A 17758-nucleotide genomic window follows, 5' to 3' on the forward strand; every position below is an offset into this window, starting at 1 on the left:
AGTGGAGGGCATTTTGTACGTGGTGGGGGGGAGAGAGAATGTGTAGGAGTAGATGGGCAAATGGCAGGTTATAGCACAGGTGATGTAACTTGAGATCTGGGATGCCTGGCTTTGATTCCCTAGCTTTGGAAGGGGAACAGGGTTTAGTGAAGGAGCTGAGAGCTAGAACTACCAAGTCTGTTCCTATTTTAAGGCTTAGGAAATACCCATCCTTGTCTCCGCCCCAGCAGGTCATCCGTCAAATTGTGCAAAGCTGCCTCAGCTCTTTCTATGGCTCTTTCCTGCGGTCCATCTCCTTCCCTCTGATAGAGCCAGATTCTGGGGCAGGGATGAAGGAGCAGGAGGCCCTGTGTGTGATGCTGGATGAAATCAACCGCTTCCTGAAACACAAGCCTAACACTTGGATGAAGCTGGTGCAGATCGTCTGCGCCCCGGGCCTGTCTCCTCCTGGTTTGGTAAATGGGGCAGATCAGAGTGGGAGTTGGGTCACCAGAGTTGGGACCGGTAGGAGTGTGGGGTCTAGTAGATCAGATCTGGGGGCTGGGACCAGGGATTCCTGGCTTAAGGAAAAGCATGGATGCTGGTGGTCTGGCGTAGTGACAAGACGCCTGGGAGTCTGGACTCCTGGGTTGTGTGCCAGTTTGGGGAGAGGATTAGTTCTTACATCAATTGTACAAATGGATACCTTTTCCCCCTTCTCTCCCAGGTGGATGACTACATCAAGACGCCCACTGGTAAGAGATGCAAAGTCTCTTGTGAATACCAAGGAAGAACTGAGTTAACGCAGGAGATTCCCCAGTCATCTGCACTGCAGGCCTAATGCCAACAGCTGAGCAGCTCTGACTGCACCCATGCAGAGAGCACTGCCAAGTTTCCAGACCCATGGGGAGCACCACAGGCTGGATGATAAAGCTTCCAGCCCACAGACTGGTTCTTGGTCAGCCATGGTTTATGCAGTTTTAGTGGGAATTGTGTGTTTAACTCTCCTAGGCTTTTTGGAAATCCCCAGTCCACAAGCATGCTCCCTTGTTCACTGTGAGGTGGACTGCATTGCCTAGTGATTACAGTGCAGGGAGTGTGAATGAATTTTAACAACCCTTGGAGCAGTAGGACACTGATCATCGTTGTCCTCCTGCTTTACCTGTGGCAGATGTGGGTGTTATCCTTTGTAGTTAGGTGACAGGGTTGATTGTGTATTTCAGTAACAGGTTACATGAGGATTTGTATCATTTGGACAAGGATGAAAAAAGCCTGCGTCAAGGAGGGGGTTGGACTAGATGACCTCTGGAGGTCCCTTCCAGCCCTGTTTTTCTATGATGCTGTGATCTTCTCACTCCTGCAGAGGCCGTGGGGTTCTGTCAGCTGGAAGACCCCCTCTTTCTCCGATACCTGGATGAGAGCCCAGCTACCTTGCATAAATTTGAAGGGCAACTGAAGGCAGCCGGTTATGGCTTTCAAGCCTATGCTTCACAGGGTATCCTGCTATTCCAGGCCAGAGCCAAGTCCTCAGACCTGCACAGTTGGGAACCAGCTTTCCGATCCATGCGAGAAAAATTTACAGTCCACCGTGGGCTCCAGATGGACCTTTTGGGAGTCCTGAGTGATGAACCGTCCCTGGTGGAAAAGTTCGGGTCCATCAGAGTTTATGATGGCATGTGTTTTGTGGGCCTAGTCTGTGAGATGGCACGGTTCCTTCAGAGTCTGCAAGTGAAGGCCTTCCAGAAGCAGGTGGTGACCAGGCAATATCCAGCTGAACCAACGCACACATATATCATTGTCAAGGACATGGTGGACAAGGAGATCCAGCTCTCCAAACACCATGTGAGCATTGACCTTCATCAAGGCAGTCCAGCCACCATCACTTTGCAGGGGCCTTGCGGGCAGGTGACTGAAGTAGAGAGACGGCTGGAGCAGCTACTTGGAGACTTCAGGGTGGTGCCAGTCCCTCTGTCACCTCTTCAAGCTCAGTTTGTGCAGGAACTCCGCAGCGAGGTCTTTTCTGAGACCTTCTTTCTGGAGAGGGAAATTCCTGTCCTGCTGTGTGTCACAGTTTCCTCTGCCCTTCAGGAAACCCCCACAGGTGTCTTGGTGTCTGGGCTGGACTGGAATAAGCTGCAGGAAGCGGCAAAGCTGCTGATGAACCTGGTGTGCCAGCAGACTGTTCTGATAGAAGAGGGACTGCGTTGGGCCACGGAGTGTCAAGAATGGGCCGAGTTGCTGGCCAGGCTGGGGGCAAAGAAGGATGTAGCTTTTCATTTTGACAGACCCAGCCAGGGAGTACTGACCATGGTGGGTCTCCATCCCCATGTTGATGAAGCAGAGGCTGCTGTCAGGGAATACCTCAACAATAACTCCCCGGTGCAGGAGAGGTTGGCCGTTCTCAGGCCAGAGCTAGTGGAGGTTGGGGAGGAACTGCTGCGCATAATGGACTGGGAGAACCCGCAGGTCAAGGTCCGGGTGTGCTCCAGCCCTGGGGCTTTGTCGCTGGAGCTGGAGGGACTCCGAAAAGATGTGCAAGAAGCCCGCAAGGCTGTCAGGGCTGACTTACTGTCCCTGATCCTCGGCATAGTGGCTGTGAGGGACCGGGCCCTTGAGGAGTACTTGACTGGGGCTGGAGAAAGCTTCCTTCAGGGTCTTGCACAACAGCTACAGTGTGTGGTGAGCTTACGAGGAGGAACCTGGAGCACAGACTGGGAGAGGGGGCAGGTAAGACATTGCTAGGAGTTGTTCATACAGAGCCTGTTGAGATTTCAGCTGTGGCTGGGCCTGAATTAGATACCCAAGTTTTGGCTGTTGGTGACCTACAAAGGGTGGAGGGGGTTTTGGTTAAAGTGTCTGGGACACAGAACCGGAAAGAGACCTCCTGGGTACTGGAGTCCAGTTCCCTCCTGTTGCAGGCCCCACATCAAATCCCGTTTATAAATGGATAAAGTTCTACCATCAAAGTATCGAGGTTGCTTGTGCCAGCTACTTGTCTTGAGAGTCTCTTCCAGACCATGGAGTATTTGCCTTCTGTAGCAGGGGGGCATGGTCCTCATCTTGGGATCTCTCAAGTGGATTTTAACAGCCCTTGTAGCAGCAGTACACTGGCTGCCATGGTCCCCCTGCTCTACCTGTGGGAGCTTAGGAAGCTATGCCTTGTGGTTGTGTAAAATAGGACTGCTTGTAACAGGTTAGACAAGGATTGGCATGGGATGACCCTCCTTCAGGCAGGGCGAAGGACTGGATGATCTCCTGAGGTCCCTTCAAGCCCAGCTTCTGTTTGATTCTCTGACTCCCAGATCCAGTTCCTACCTCTCATGACTTAAAGCATGGGGACTGGGACCAGAAGGCCTGGTTGTATTCCTACCTCTGGGAAGATCCTGGATCCAGGGGCTGGGAGTGGGACCTATGAATTATGCCAGGAAGGATTGGGGGTGTTTAGAGGTCCTGCACTGCATTCCCTGGTTTGCCCTGACTGCCCTTTCCCCTTCTTCCTGTTTCTCCATTTTTCCACCTGGGGTACAGGGCTGGCAGGCCTCGCCCTTCACAAATGTTGAATTTGTAGAAAGACACATAATGAAAAGTGAGACTGAGTATGGTGTGAGACAGGAGCTGTGTGCACCTAGGACTTAGCTCTGCACTCACTGCTTCTGTGCTCACCCACCTTGCTCTCCACTGTTGCCAAAAAAAAAAAAAAAAAGGCATTTTTGAAGGAACTGGCACAAGCATGAGCATCTTACTGCAGCTCTGTCCTTTCTCTCCAGAGCTTGGTTAACGAGAAGATAGATGCTCTAAGGAAGCTTCCAAAAGGCAAGAAAGGTAAGAGCAATCGGATAAAACAGAAGCAATTCCAGGATAGCTTGTGGGGCAGGCAATGGGGCTTCCAGGATGCTGAAGGAAGTAGTCCAACTTTAGCCCTAGCACAAACCTAAGCCCTAAAACCTAAGCCACAACATTAACTGTACCATTAATCCTGGCCCCAACCTCAGCCGTAAGACAGGGTCAGACCAAGGATCCATCTAGTCCAGTAGTTTGTCTCCATAAGTGGTGAGTAGGGTATGATTCAGATTTGAGTATAACAAACAGGGTGTATGTAGTGACCTATCCCTTGTGAAACCCTCTGTTTCCACCAGTCCTAAGTTTATGGATGTCCTGAGCCTGAGGTGGCATCCCTGACTGTGTTTAGTCGCTCCTGTTGGTCTTATCCTTCATAGATTTGTCTAGTCCCAACTACAGCCTGAAGCACACTTTGAAAACCCCAAACGTTAGTTGATGGAGATCAAGCTTCCAATGTTAATTTGACCAACAAGTGGAATTAATCTGAATCTATGAGAAGCCTGAGCTCACAGCTCTGCCAGTTCACCTCCTATGCCCAAGCCACATTCACTGATACCCCAGCTCAGGGTTTGTTCCCCCATGGCTCTCCAAGTGCTCTTCAATCCTGACCCACAGCTGAGAAATTCCTCTTTACCTGTAAGTGTGGCTCACCTTGTGCTGTTGCTTCCCATTTAGGAGCACTCTCTCCATTTGCAGAGGCCTCGGAAAGGCTGGTGATCAGGATTGTGGGCAGAGAGGACAAAGTGGCTTGTGTGAAGAGAGCTGTGTCTGGTTTCATGACTCAGTTCTATGAGGAGAGCATTTGCAATGCAGAGATAGTGGCTTTCAGTGACCAGACTCTCGAAGACCTCAGCAGGAGATCCTTCTATCGTTTCCCCCTCAGCCTCCATCGCACCCAGCGAAATGCGCTCCGAGTGCGTGGTTTTCGAGAAGATGTGGATAAGGCTGTGGCAGCTGTCTATGCTAAGATCCAGGCTGCCCAGGCCAAGCAGGTGGATGCACGGGTCCTGTATGGGCTGGTGAAGTGGTACCACATGTCCCATGGAGAATGGTCCCCATTTGATATAGCCATCAGCCACCAACTGGAGAGTGAGTATGGGAAGAAGCAGAAGAAGACAGTGATCATATGGGAGGGTCAGAGAACGGAGATCGACCTGCTAAAGCAAAAGGGATTTGTGCCAGGCAGAAAGACCACCATCAGCATCAGGAGGGAGATCTGCTTGGAGGGTGAGACCCTTCATTCCTTTGTACTTTCTCAATAAGCTGGATATCAGGGCTCCTAGTGTGGAGGGGGGCTGGCAGGATTGGGGAAGTGAGATCCAGGGCCTTTCTCCATTAAAGACTCCCCCACACCCCGACCTCCAACTATTTTTGTTCCAGACAAGGTCATTGCCCCACATTGGGAGCCAATGGGTGAGGGCCTCGTGAAGATGGTGGAGCTTCAGCCCAGCTCAGAGGAATACCAGGAGGTGGCCAAGGGTTTCAACCGTACAGCCAAGGGGTTCTCCATCCTCAAAGTAAGTGCAGTGGGTCAGGGATCCCAGTACCCCAGTGGGTGGAGGAGCTTCAGACTAGGATGATGGACTGGTGGGCTCGGCCCTAGGGTCACTGTGAAGCCAAAGTGGGTATAGAGAATGAAACAGAGGGGTAACTGAGCAGTTCTGCAGCAGCAAGAGCAGTAGCTGGCAGAGGTACAAAAGGGCAAGCAGCCATTATGGGGATCAACATGGAAGCTGCTATTTGAAATGCTTAGGCAGATCCAGGATTTTAGAAAAGTGGGGGCGATATAGCTTGGTAAGGAGTGAGGTAGAAAGCCCCTGAATTACTATGAAAACTCTCCTGACTTACCTCATGGCCCTAGGGGGGGCTAGCAATGCCTAGCCTTACCCACAGTGTGCTTTTTCCCTATCTCCCTGTAGATAGAGAGGGTCCAGAACAAGTTCCTATGGGTGTCCTACTGCTGGAAGCGCAGCTGGATGGTGACGAAGAACCCCCTGGGGGTGAGGAATGAATGCATCCTTTACCATGGGACACAGCCTGAGAACTGCTGCTCCATCCAGGAGATTGGCTTCAAAAGTACCTGTAGAAAAGGTAGGTGTAAGTGTGGGGTGATTCAGACAAAGCCATGTGTGAGACCTGGGCCTGTACCCCATTCCCCACCCAGCAAGTCAGCCAGTCCTACTGTCCTGGGACCAGATCAGAACCCAGCCCGCGCTGAGGGAGAAACCTACATGTCCCATTCTTTACCACCTGAGCCAGCCAGTTCCCTTTCTTGGGGTCTAAAGTGGAACCAGTGTCTCCATAAACTGGAAAAACCCTGTTTCCCATTCCACACCCCCCTAAATCAACCTCTCCTAATGCTGGATGGGAACTCATGCCCTCTAAAGTGGAAAGGCCCTCTTTTCCTCTCTCTCTGTCTATATGTTGATAGTCCCTGTTCTCTCCTCTCTTCTTCCCAGCTGGACTCTATGGACAGGGTCTATATTTTGGTGTGGATGCCTCCCTATCTGCTTTCTATGCCGAACCTGATTCCTCTGGGCACCGATTCATGTTCCAGGCAAGGGTGCTGACGGGGCAGTTCACCCGAGGGGAGGAGAAGATGGCACTGCCCCCACAGAAGCCAGATGGAAGTGGCCGATATGACAGTGTGGCCAACTTGGCTTCACGTCCCACCATGTTTGTAACCTTCTTTGATGACCACGCCTACCCAGAGTACTTGATCACCTTTTACGGCACAAAGGTGCAGCACTAGTGAGACTGGCACCATGTCAATCGAACGAAGAATCCAGATCATTAATGTCAGCAGGGAACAAAATGAGGGAAACTGGATGTGTATGTGTGTGTCTGTCCCTGCTGTCCCCAGGTGGCAGGGGCAAGGCTTGCTCTTTGTGTGTATGTATGTGTGTGCTTGTCCATCTGTTCCTACTGGCAGGAATGAACCTGGCTCAGTGTATGTGCATGTGTCTGTCTACTACTCCTCTCCCCTCCATTGTCTGAATTCAGAATTGTTCAGCCATGTGTCACAGACTACTGCTGACAGCCAATGAAACATCCCCGTGGAGTGCCAACAAGCAGCCTCAGCAGAGGGGAATTATGCACTACTGCCGTTTACTGGATGGCATCATAACAACTCGTCTGTGTGTCTTCAGCCCAGGCTGCCCATGTTGAGCAGAAGACCCTGGGATACCTCTGCTGTGGCGCAAAACCACAAAGCAAAAGGGGTCACACTAGAGAATACATGATGCAGACTCCCAAGCAAAGGGAAGCTGCGTGTCTGAGCCAGGGGACCATAAACACCAGTTCTAATGTGGAAAGAAGGGGTGGCTTCATCAGCCATTTATTGGTCAACCTATGATGCTAGGTCAGTGGGTAAACTGAATGGACCATAGTACTTCTACCATGGCCTCCAATCAGAGTCATAGGTGCTGAGGCCAGAATGTTTGTCAGATCCTCCAGCTTGACATCCTGGATAGCTCAGGCCAGAGAATTTCATCCAGTGACCCCCTGCATTGAGTGCAAAACTTGGGTTTAGTTAAACCAAATGCAAGGTGTTACAGCAAGGGATGGAAAACAGAAGGGGATAACACTGATTTGGAAGTATCACTGATGAAGGAGCTTTGGGTTATTTCATAGATTTCATAGACATTAGGGCTGGAAGGGACCTTGAAAGATCATCAAGTCCAGCCCCCTGCCCAAGGGGCAGGAAGTCCGCTGGGTTCACAGGATCCCAGCAGGATAAGCATCCAAATTTCTCTTGAAGGCATTCAAAGTAGGTGCTTGAACAACCTCTAGCGGCAGGCTATTCCAGACCTTGGAGGCTGGGACAGTAAAGAGATTCTTCCTTATGTCCAGCCTGAAACCATCTTGCAGGAGTTCATAACCGTTCGCCCTTGTCATCCCTTGGGGCGCTCTAGTGAACAAACGTTCCCTCAGATCCTGGTGGTCACCCCTGATAAATTTATAGGTAGCCATCAGATCACCCCGAGCCTGTGCTTTTCAAGGCTAAAGAGCCCCATGGCTCTCAGCCTGTCGTCGTAAGGTCTGTTTTCCTGACCTCTGATGATGTGTGTGGCTCTTCTCTGGACTCTCTCAAGATTCTCCACATCCTTTTTGAATTGTGGGGCCCAAAACTGGATGCAGTACTCCAGCTGCGGCCTCACCAAGGCCGAGTACAAGGTGGAGAATGACGTCCTGGGATTTGCTTGAGAAGCATCTGTGGATGCAGGCCAGTGTTCTGCTCACTTTAGTAGCCACAGGACCACATTGCAGGCTCATGTTCATCTTGTCAGTTATGACCCCCAAGTCCCTTTCATCCGCAGTGCTAGTCAACGTAGCACTGCCAAGCCTATAAGGATGCTGCAGGTTTTTCCTCCCAAGGTGGAAAACCTTCCATTTTTCAGTGTTAAACACCATCAGGTTCTCATCCGCCCATTTGCTGAGCCTGTCCAGGTCAGCCTGGATCACCCGCTTGTTTTCTGGCGTGGATGCTTTGCCCCAAAGTTTGGTGTCATCGGCGAACTTGGCGAGTCCGCTTCTGACTCCAATATCTACATCATTAATGAAGATATTGAACAATATGGGTCCAAGGACAGAGCCTTGGGGGACCCCACTGGTCACAGGGCACCATGATGAGTGACTTCCATTAACCACCACCCTCTGGGTCCGACCACGGAACCAATTCCCCAGCCAGCGGAACGTGGTGGACCTGAGGCCGCACTTGGCCAGGTCTGTCAAGAGGTGATCGTGGGATACCAGCTCGAAGGCTTTTTTGAAGTCAAGATCTATGACATCAATCTCCTCTCCCTTGTCCAGGTGATAGATGTATTGCAGACTCAACATGACTCAGCATCATAATGTTGTCATAGGAAAAGCAAATGAAAATGTGGGCTGCATAAACGGGAGCATTACATGTAGGATGTGGAAGGTGATTGTATCACTCTACCCAGTAATTAGGTTTCAGCAGAAATAGCATCATGTTCTGGGCCCTGCTTGATAAGGATGTAGAGAAACTGGAGAGGGTTCAGGGCGAGTGACAAAGATGATACAGGGACTGGAAAGCCAACTGTATGCAGAAGGACTAAAGGAACTAGATAGGTTTCGAGAAAAGGAAATTAAAGCAGGACACAGCAGTAGCTTTCAAATATTTGAAAGGCTCCCATAAAGAGGGAAAAGCATTGTTCTCCTCTGCAGTGGAGATAGGGCAGAGGACAGTGATTTTAAATTGCAATAAAGCAGATTCAGATTAAATCTGAGGAAACCTTCATAAATGTAAAAACAATAGAATAGTGGAATAAGATTCCTAGGAAAGTTGTGGAATCTCTCTTTCATTGGGCATTTTCAAGAAATGTCAGGATAAGCATCTGTCCAAGATAGTTTAGGAAGTGAAAATCCTGGTTTGCTGGAAGGTGTTGTATTAAATGGCCCCTGAAGTCTAGGATTTTATGAAAGCATCTTTTCCAAAAGCATCCTGGCTGGATTTGACCTCTGCTGTTGGGAGATTGTTTGTTTCTATAGTAGTTAAACACTCTCCCTGGGGGGTGGGGAAATGTGCCTTATTTTGAATCTGAATTGAATTTTGAATTTCTTCATTTTGAATCTGTCCTATTTAAACTTTTGGCTGTCAGTTCTTTTTCTACTTTTGTCTGTTCCATGGCCATCTTGGTATTTTCTCTTGTGTACTGTAATCAGGTGACCTGTGAGTCTTCTTTGTAATGGAAGAAATGGAGTGAGCATTAATGTAATAGAATACTCTGTAAGGTATTGCCTCAAGCTTAAAAATGATTTGGTGTTGCCTGAAAACACACATATCAGAACTGGATGCAGAATTCCAGTATCACTATCTTCTTTTCATCATTACTGCCTCTTCACAGCATGTGTGTAAAGGCACATCTGTAAGCTTCTTGGCTGGTTGGGAAGTAAACTTTTGTCTCTGACACAGCATCAGAGCTGTGGGACCCTTTGCTTTGGTTCTTATGAATGAGAAAAAGTAGAGGCTGAACATTTAATAAACAAACATTTAGAAAAAAACGGTTGTGTGTGTCCACAAAGAAGTCTGTTTGAAGAAGTCTTGGGGGTGCAAGAGCATCAGTTGGAAGCCCCAGAGTTGCTATTCTATGTTTTGGGGGACTTTTTCTTAAAAAATGAAAACTGAACAAATTCATGCACAAAGTGGAATATGTTTAATTTTCAACAAACACATTTTTGGTGGTTTGTTAAAAACCTCAACATTTGGGGAGAAAGAGATGAAGACAGAAATATGTATTTTCATACTTTTTTCCCATAAAAATTTTTGTTTTGTTAACAAGTTCTAGCAGATGCAGTGGGGGTATGTACACTGGGGGATATATAGGCTTCAAGATCCCATTTTCCTCCTTGAACTGGGAAAAAAACCTGACTCCCTATCCCTTCCCTGTTGTAATCATGAGTTCATAGTCCTTTTTACTACATAGAGAGTCCTCGTTTCTAACTGGTCACATGGCTCATGTTTTGCAATGCATGTGCGCAAGAAACTGCATTATCCAGTAAGGTTTTTTTAAGGTAATTTCAGTTCTGTGTCTCTCAGTGTCCAACCTATAGAGATAACAATACCTTACTTACATGCCAAAGGCTTCATTTACTTACATTTGTGAAATGTATCAAGATCTTTGGATGGAAAATACCAAAGGGAAGTTAAAAAACAATATCATTATTGTTATGGGCTTATTGGCTGTAACAGATCCATAGCCTAGAGCCTATTCAAAATTCCTTCTGAGGTAAAGCCTGCCAAAGATTTAAGGAGTGCTAATAAAAGATATCACATCTTGGTCTAATGAAAGATAGCTTATCTACACAAAGACACTTGCCTGCCTGTGTCCTTAGACCAACACAACTACAACCCCAAACCCTGCAACACAGAAGATACTGACTCTAGGTTGAATCCTTTGGTTCAGATGCTGACTTTTTTTTTAAGGGATTTCCACTAATTTCTGCCTCCCAAACTTTCCCCAAGCCCACTCCACAGAAGCCTCTGGCCACAAATTTATTAAAATAATTAAATGACCAGATGACTGATCCAGGAAGTGCAACAGGCTTGTGCTTCCCGCCAATCACAGGGCGAGCTGCTCTCTTCTTTGTCCCACCTCTCTTTCTCTGCGTCTTTCATTTTTTCTTCCTCTTCCTGGCCTAGCTGCATGGTGAGTAGCATGCTGCCCTCTTTGATTTGAATCCTTTGCCAATCTAGGTTTAATCGTTGCCATCCACTCCTGCTATAGGTCTGTGCTAAGCCAAAGTGAACTACAGGAAGAAGAGAGGCTTGAAGGGCATTAGACAAGGTTTTAGGTAAGGGCAAAATGCAGGGAGATCCTTGTGATCAAGCAGTTCAGTTGTGTTTTTCACCTCCCCTCCGCAGTTGATATTCCTGTTGAGCTCGGAGTGCCGGAGGCAAGCAGATGTGAGCCACGTGTTTAGAAACCAGGCCTGTATCAGGCCACGTGCAATACCCTTAATAGAGAATCGTGTATCGGATGCCTGGATTCTCTATAAAGGTCTTGTACCATTTTTTAAATATTATTTCTGCATGATTGGGACTAGGCTCCTCCGAAGTGATGAATCTGTGCTGCAGGGCCGAGCAACAAACTCAGGAGTCCGGACTCCCAATTCTGGCACTTAAAGCACTAGGTGATACTTTTTAGGAGTCCTGAGAAGGGCTTAAGCTGGAGCAAATAATAGCAGGTGGTTTGATGCCACGTGTGTGCGCATGGCTCTTTAAGAGGGAAGCACACGGTGGGGGAGGGGGAACAAAGGCTGCCTGTGTAGAGGGTCGGGCTGCAAGGAGCTGGGTGCCTCTCTCCGCAGGATCTGTGAGTTGCCCTGGTTCTGGGGTGGTATGTGCATTGTAGCCCGGGCTGGGGAGGGGGAAAGCATGAGAGCTGAAGGTCATTACAGGCCTCTGTTGCATCCCTGGTCTCTCCTTTTTTCAAATTGTGGATGCAATTTAGAGGCCCTGTGCAGGGCTTGCTTCCTGGTGAATGCAAGTTTTAACCTTGGCTGCAACAGAAACAAAGCCAGGCAGAAATGCAGGGAGCTTCAGAGGGCCTTAAAAAGCAGCATGGGCTAAATATAGACATTGGCTTGCTGGCTGGCACATGACAGCCAGCCCTGCATTTTGCATATTGGTATCTTGCATTTCTGTTCTACACAGGAGAGCACAAACACCGGCAGACCCTCTCTGCACCTGAAGAAGGGTGTTTGTGCCTGAAAGCTGGCCAAGAACTATGTTTTTCCTCAACCATTTAGTTGGTCTAATAAAAGATATTACATCTATCAAAAAAAGCCTGACTGCCTTAGAAAGACTTTATGGTTGCAAGGGGAAATGCAAATAGCATCTAGCAGCTGCTTTGTTTCCATATACCTAAGTTTCCCAGTTATGTGCAATAGTGAGTGATTACATATAGAAGTAATTGCACAACTGTAACTCTAACAGTGTTGCATGTAATATAACGTATTTATATATATATTTTTTCAAGCAAGAAGAGTTGTCGTGTTGCTTGTGAGACTCCATTGGTAAATGTTTATAAACCGCATTGACATCATTGGTTGGGAATTGATAGAAAAGGAGCAAATCATTCAATATTATTTGAATTGTGGTTTTATTTTCCTGCTGAACTCTTATTAAATGCCTGGGGGTGACTCAGAAGTTATGAAGCCCCAGTCTGCTACTTACACCACTTTGTAGAGTATTCTGAAGCTATTGTAACCCTTAAGAATAAGAAGGGTGAACCTAGGTTTTTAATGATAACTTGGAGGATTTTGGATACAGTGCAGATGCTGGGTGTACAGTAGGCTACAAACCTCCAGAGGTTCCTTCCCTTGCTCTGAGGATTGGTTCTTCAGATGCACCAGAAGGTCAGTACAGGCCTGGAAGAGGTTCCTCTAAAGTTAACTCAACATTTGGGGGTGGAGGGAAGCCTTGTCTAGGCATTGAGTATTAGCCCAAGGCAAGTAGCAACTGTGGGTCAGTCTCAACCTGGGCTGTGGCTAGGGTGGCTCAAGTGGTTTATGTAGTTGGGGAGAGGGTGCATGGCCAGGATTTGGCAGGCTTGTGTAGGGGTTCATCTGAAATTCAAGGTCATCTTAAATTCAGGTAAATGTGGAAGGGGCTTGTGTTGTGCAAAATTCTCACTGTGCTGTGTATCACTGCCTCTGGCTTAGTGAATGTCTGGGATTAGCTTTACCAGGTGGGCTTGAGAACTGCAAGCAGAGTGCCTTGTGGTCTGATTTGTTATAGCGTTCACGTGGGTCCAAAATCTCTTTAGCAGAAGAAAGTATTATACCTGTATCCCACTCTGAGTGAGTAATGGGTTGGATAGAAGGCTTTGGGTGGCACTCTCTCCTGCTCAGATGGGTGAGCAAGGTCAAGACAGTTCCCTGGAAGGATCCTGAGTGGAGGGAATACTTTCTGCTGGCCATGGAAGTCTGTTTGGTACCTTCCCAAGGTGCGCTTAGCCCCTCCTAGCACAGATACCAGAGTGGAGTTGCCAGAAACTTCATGAATGTAAGCATGCCTTGTTGGTTTCCCTGTAACAACTACTAGTGTAGCAGGTTAGTGCAAATTCTTGGGGAGAGAGGCAGGATTTGAGATTTGACCTCGGTGATCCTTACTGGCTGGCCTAGGTAGCTCGGCAGTCAGTGTGCTGGCTGTTGTGGAGCCTGGTTTTAGCATCTAAATCTGTTGCTGATCCCACTAGGCAAGCAAACGCCTAAAAGCTAGGTGCTGTAGCATTCAGGTCCTTCTGTTTTATCTAGGGCAATGATTCTCAACCTTTTTAGACTTGAGGCACCCCTCCATAACTCTTGTGAATTGGGTGGAGTGGCACCCTATTTCAAAAACTAACTCTTTGCAGTGCTTACCTGGTTGAGAGGGGCTGGGGAAGGAGGAACAGCAGCCAGCAGGGAACAGCCTGCTGGGGGAGGAAGAGTGGGCCCATGACAGTACCCTGAAAAGGCTATTGTGGCAGCCTGGTTGAGAATCACTGACCTAGGGATAGATTCAAGAAGATTTTTAGGTCCCTAAACACACACAGCCATTGATTTCAGTTTCCTGTGTTAGGGCTCAAGGACTTCATATAGTGAGCAAGCCTTAAACATTTGGTCTGAGATTTTCAGAGATGCTGGCTTGAGTTAAGTAATCTAACCTGCTTCAGCCCTGAGTATTCAAAGCTTTAAGTGAAGGGAGCTAGAGGAAGACAGGCCTTAATTTTTGCATGGGTTACACTTGAACACGGATCTTTGTTCTCATGAGCAGAAATTCTAGTTGTAGAAGTATTTATTCTCTTATGGCTGCAGTAGTATGTGGTATAGTGGGCAGGTTTTGGTGTCTACATCCTAAACTCCTATTTGAATTCATTTAATTTCAGGTTGGAAATGGAATTTGCATCTAGGAAGAAATGGATGCCTCTGAGAAGCATTATTTTTAAGGCATGGAGACGCATGAGTTGGTGTGAAAGGAAACTCTTAAAGAGAGAGGGGGTTGCAGTTGCATACAGCAGCATCAGGTGTTTGGATCCAGGAGCAATAACAACAGGTTGAACTGGTGCGTGAGCAAAGCCTGAAACTTTTTGAAAGAGGCCTCCAGAGTCTCTTCCTGTTTGCCTGACCTGTCTGCTTCTGCTGTACTTTATTCAGTTTGTGTACCTAAACCTAGCTAATACAGGAAGAGAGATGTCAGGCCTTCAGCTCTGGCTTTGGAGGGCGTAGCAGATGTTTCTAGCTCTTTTGTTTAACTTATGACGAAGCATGCACATGTGAAAGAGCAAACAAACACTTTTTATTATGCCAAGCCTTGTCCCCACTCTTGAAACAAGTTTGCCTTTTTTAAGGGCTCACTTCCTGGGAATCTTAGGAGATGACTTTTTTTTTTTTTATGTGAGCTAGGATGCAGGCCAGTTTGAATGAATTAAAATTAGTATATTAAATTTAATCTGTTTACTACAATCCTACGCAGATCAGTGGGAGTCTCTTACAGAGGAAACAGTAGGTATCTCGGTTAATGATCTGTGGATTAGGAGTCAATTCCATTGCAGCTAATTGAAAATGTATTGTGCAAGCAACAGAAAAATCAAACAAGCTTGGGTGTATGCTTTTTTTTCTTTTGGTTTTGTTTTAATACAAATATGGACAGAAACCAACAATTGTGCTGCCGCTGTTTTGTGCTTTTGTGGGGAAAAGAAAATGCTAAAAATAAGGACTTGTCTAGTAAGCTAAGTTAGCACAACAGTGGTTCTAAACCAGAGTCCCTGCCAAATTCAAAAAAGTTATGGAGGGGGTGCCCTGACTGAATCTCTCTCTCTCTCTCTCTCTGCTGGCTGATATATCTCTGCTGGCTGTGGACATTAAGAGAGTCAATGGGATCTTTTGGAAGAGACCCACACTTATCCAGTTGTCCTTTTTTCTATATTGTCCTCTAAGTCTTTGTTCCCTTGCATTTCAGAAGTGGTTGTGTTTGTTTGGCACTTTCCTCCACTGTGTAGTGCTAGCTCTTTCTGCGTGTAGGAAGCTGATCTATGCTAGAGGATCTAGTTTTGTTGCCTCTAGTAACAACTTTGATAACTGTTACAGCTGTGAAAAAGAGCACTGTCAGTCATGTGCATATGAGGTTGTCTTATGTTTCTTTTCCTGTTTCAGAGTGTGGAGGGATTTCTCCCCTTGCTTCTCACCCCTACAAAATAATCAGCACCTTAGTGGGGAAAATGGAGAATCAATTCACAATGGGTCATTTTGAAAATGGTCTGCAGTGGCACATCCTGGATCTTGTAAGCACCTAAAACAAAAGGTAAGAATATTTAATTAGGCAGGGCATTAAAGAAAAAGGACTTGAGTTTCTATGGCATGCTTGAGTTGAGATGAGGATAAATCTCCTATGCATTCATGGCATGCTTTGATCTTTTTGAGGATTAGAAAGGAAATACCTGCTGATATGGTGACTGGTGAACACAAGGTGCTTGCTTTCTGTTGGTTCAATCGTCTTTTCTCTTGTATTGCATTATTACCTTGAAGCCCCAGCTATGTTAAGGAATGTATATGCACATGAGTCTCCTGCCCAGCAGACTCTTTCAGTATTGTCCATTTATATTGTAAAGAATGGGGGAAAGGAGTGTCAGCATTCCTGATTTTATATAAGAATAAAGAGAGAGGGGGGAAGCTGAAGACTTTGAGGGACCTAAGGAAACATGATGCCCAAACTTGTGATCGTATTAAAGTTTCTTGAAGTGATTTGTACACAGAAGGAAAGAAGCACTAATTTTTGGTGTCTGTTCTATTTTCAGGCATTTCATGGGAGAAGTCAAGATTTAAGCCAAAGGGAGGCCATTAATTTGTTTTGACTTTTCCATACTGTAGGGCATAGACCACCATCCAGTAATCTCTGCTATGCTGTCTTGACTCCTTCCACTTCTAACTCAATCGTATCACCACTAAGTCCTGCACCAGCCCCTCTTAAAAAAGTATAGTGGTATAGATTTAGGCATCTTACAGTGTCTTCTGGAGCTTTGCTCCAGACTCCTGCTGAAGGGTGCCCCCAGTTTCCCCAATGTAACAGTAGGATACTGTTTACAACTGGGTCATTAGAGGTGGTGAGACCTCTTGCCACATCACTTTTGTGTGCTGTTGGCCATGGAAGCTGGTGTGTAACCATGCTAACACAGTGGGCCTTCTAGAGTCAGGCAGACGGTCCCTATTTACACTAGCCCCTCTCATATCAGTGTCTCCACAGGTAATTTTGCTATGTCATTAGAAAACCATTGTGTGGCCAGTAAATTAAAAAGGCACGTGGACTTCAAAGGTCAAGACCTGAAGGGATCATTAGCTCATGTAGTCTTTATAATACTGGACTTAGCATTTCACCCAGTTACCCTACGTTGAACCCTGTAACTTGTTTGCTTTAAAGCGTACTTTCCATCAAGGTATTAAGTCTTCATTTGAAGGCAAGAACCTGAAAGAATCTTTCACTTCCTTGCTAGTGTGTTCCAATGGCCAGTTGCTTGTGGTTAGAAAACCTGTGGCTTACTGACCAATTTGAATTAGTCTGGCTTGAGCCAATGACTGCTTACTATTTCTGTGCATTTTTTTTTGTTTTGCTTCAGTCCCTAGCACTTTTCCACCTATGAAGGTACCTAGACATAGTAATTAAGACCCCACATTCTTTTTTTTTTTTTTTTGGATCAACTATACAGATAAATTCCTGTATACAGTTCCTTCAAAAATTATTGTACAGCTAGTCCATTTTTGCACCTTTTCAGTTCTGCAACTTTCTTTTTAAAATGTGGGTACCAAAACCGTATACAATATTCTTGTATCAATCCTCACTAGTGCTGTGTAAAGTTGCCTTTCTTCTTGTCTGTCTGCATCCAAGAATCTTATCTGTCCTCAGGTGCAGTTGGGAAACCAGGGTCTCCCCTGTTTGAACAGGAGGATATTGGGTGAGGAAGAGCTGAAGTTTTCAAGTCTCTGATGTTTCAAATTGTGCATTGGTGGGTTAGACAGATATATGGAAGGGATTCTGCATTGCCACTTGCAGGCCTGGCAGTGGTCTGCTGTGATGAACTGCATGTTCAGTCCGTGTTTCATCTGATCTATCCTGATTACACACATGCCCTGAGCAGACAAATTAAGTCAATGCCTGCAAATGAAGTGAGTTTTGCTGAGGAGAAGCTAACGTTTTGTGGTCTTAAAGAAAACCACCTGTAAAACTTCCAGACCGGAAATAGCAGATCTGTGGGAAGGCTTTTAAACGGAGATCCTGTTTGTATGAAAATAAAGGGGAAGGACAGATGTAAGAAAAGAGAATGTTTCTGTGGAACAGGTAGATCTTTGAGGTTGTTTTTAATAGGGTCATAATAACTAGAAATGTCCCCTTGTTTTTGTAGGCTAGAGACTCGGAAGACAAGGCGGGATGCTGGATTCA

General features: G+C 46.7%; 1 protein-coding gene and 1 long non-coding RNA gene across 4 annotated transcripts; both read left to right on the forward strand.

Moving 5' to 3' along the window:
* Positions 1 to 32: 32 nt before the first annotated feature.
* LOC109320505 lies at positions 33 to 7482 on the forward strand. The gene is made up of 8 exons (XM_019550647.1): positions 33 to 455; positions 707 to 734; positions 1343 to 2706; positions 3747 to 3801; positions 4495 to 5046; positions 5200 to 5336; positions 5739 to 5910; positions 6279 to 7482. Exons 1-8 carry the CDS (start codon positions 102 to 104, stop codon positions 6569 to 6571), a joined length of 2955 nt encoding a protein of 984 aa, XP_019406192.1. The 5' UTR covers positions 33 to 101; the 3' UTR covers positions 6572 to 7482.
* Positions 7483 to 10953: 3471 nt separating this feature from the next.
* Positions 10954 to 17758, forward strand: LOC109320506. 3 transcript variants are annotated; one of them, XR_002103801.1, is made up of 4 exons: positions 10954 to 10991; positions 14214 to 14389; positions 15481 to 15628; positions 17721 to 17758. It is a non-coding gene; the product is annotated as an uncharacterized LOC109320506 (long non-coding RNA). The 3 variants fall into 3 exon arrangements; XR_002103803.1 differs by lacking the exon at positions 10954 to 10991 and adding an exon at positions 11067 to 11136; XR_002103802.1 differs by lacking the exon at positions 10954 to 10991 and adding an exon at positions 11585 to 11657.

This window comes from Crocodylus porosus, unplaced genomic scaffold, assembly GCF_001723895.1.
Source record: "Crocodylus porosus isolate Cpor-Errol unplaced genomic scaffold, CroPor_comp1, whole genome shotgun sequence".
NCBI classification, from domain to species: Eukaryota; Metazoa; Chordata; order Crocodylia; family Crocodylidae; genus Crocodylus; species Crocodylus porosus.

What these genes read in the sequence shown, in the direction of transcription:
- LOC109320505 (XM_019550647.1), top strand. Translation starts at nt 102, where the DNA reads ATGCCTGGCTTTGATTCCCTAGCTTTGGAAGGGGAACAGGGTTTAGTG. An exon ending in CTACATCAAGACGCCCACTG is followed by an intron (nt 735 to 1,342) that starts GTAAGAGATGCA and finishes TCACTCCTGCAG; the next exon opens with AGGCCGTGGGGTTCTGTCAG. An exon ending in CAAAAGTACCTGTAGAAAAG is followed by an intron (nt 5,911 to 6,278) that starts GTAGGTGTAAGT and finishes TCTTCTTCCCAG; the next exon opens with CTGGACTCTATGGACAGGGT.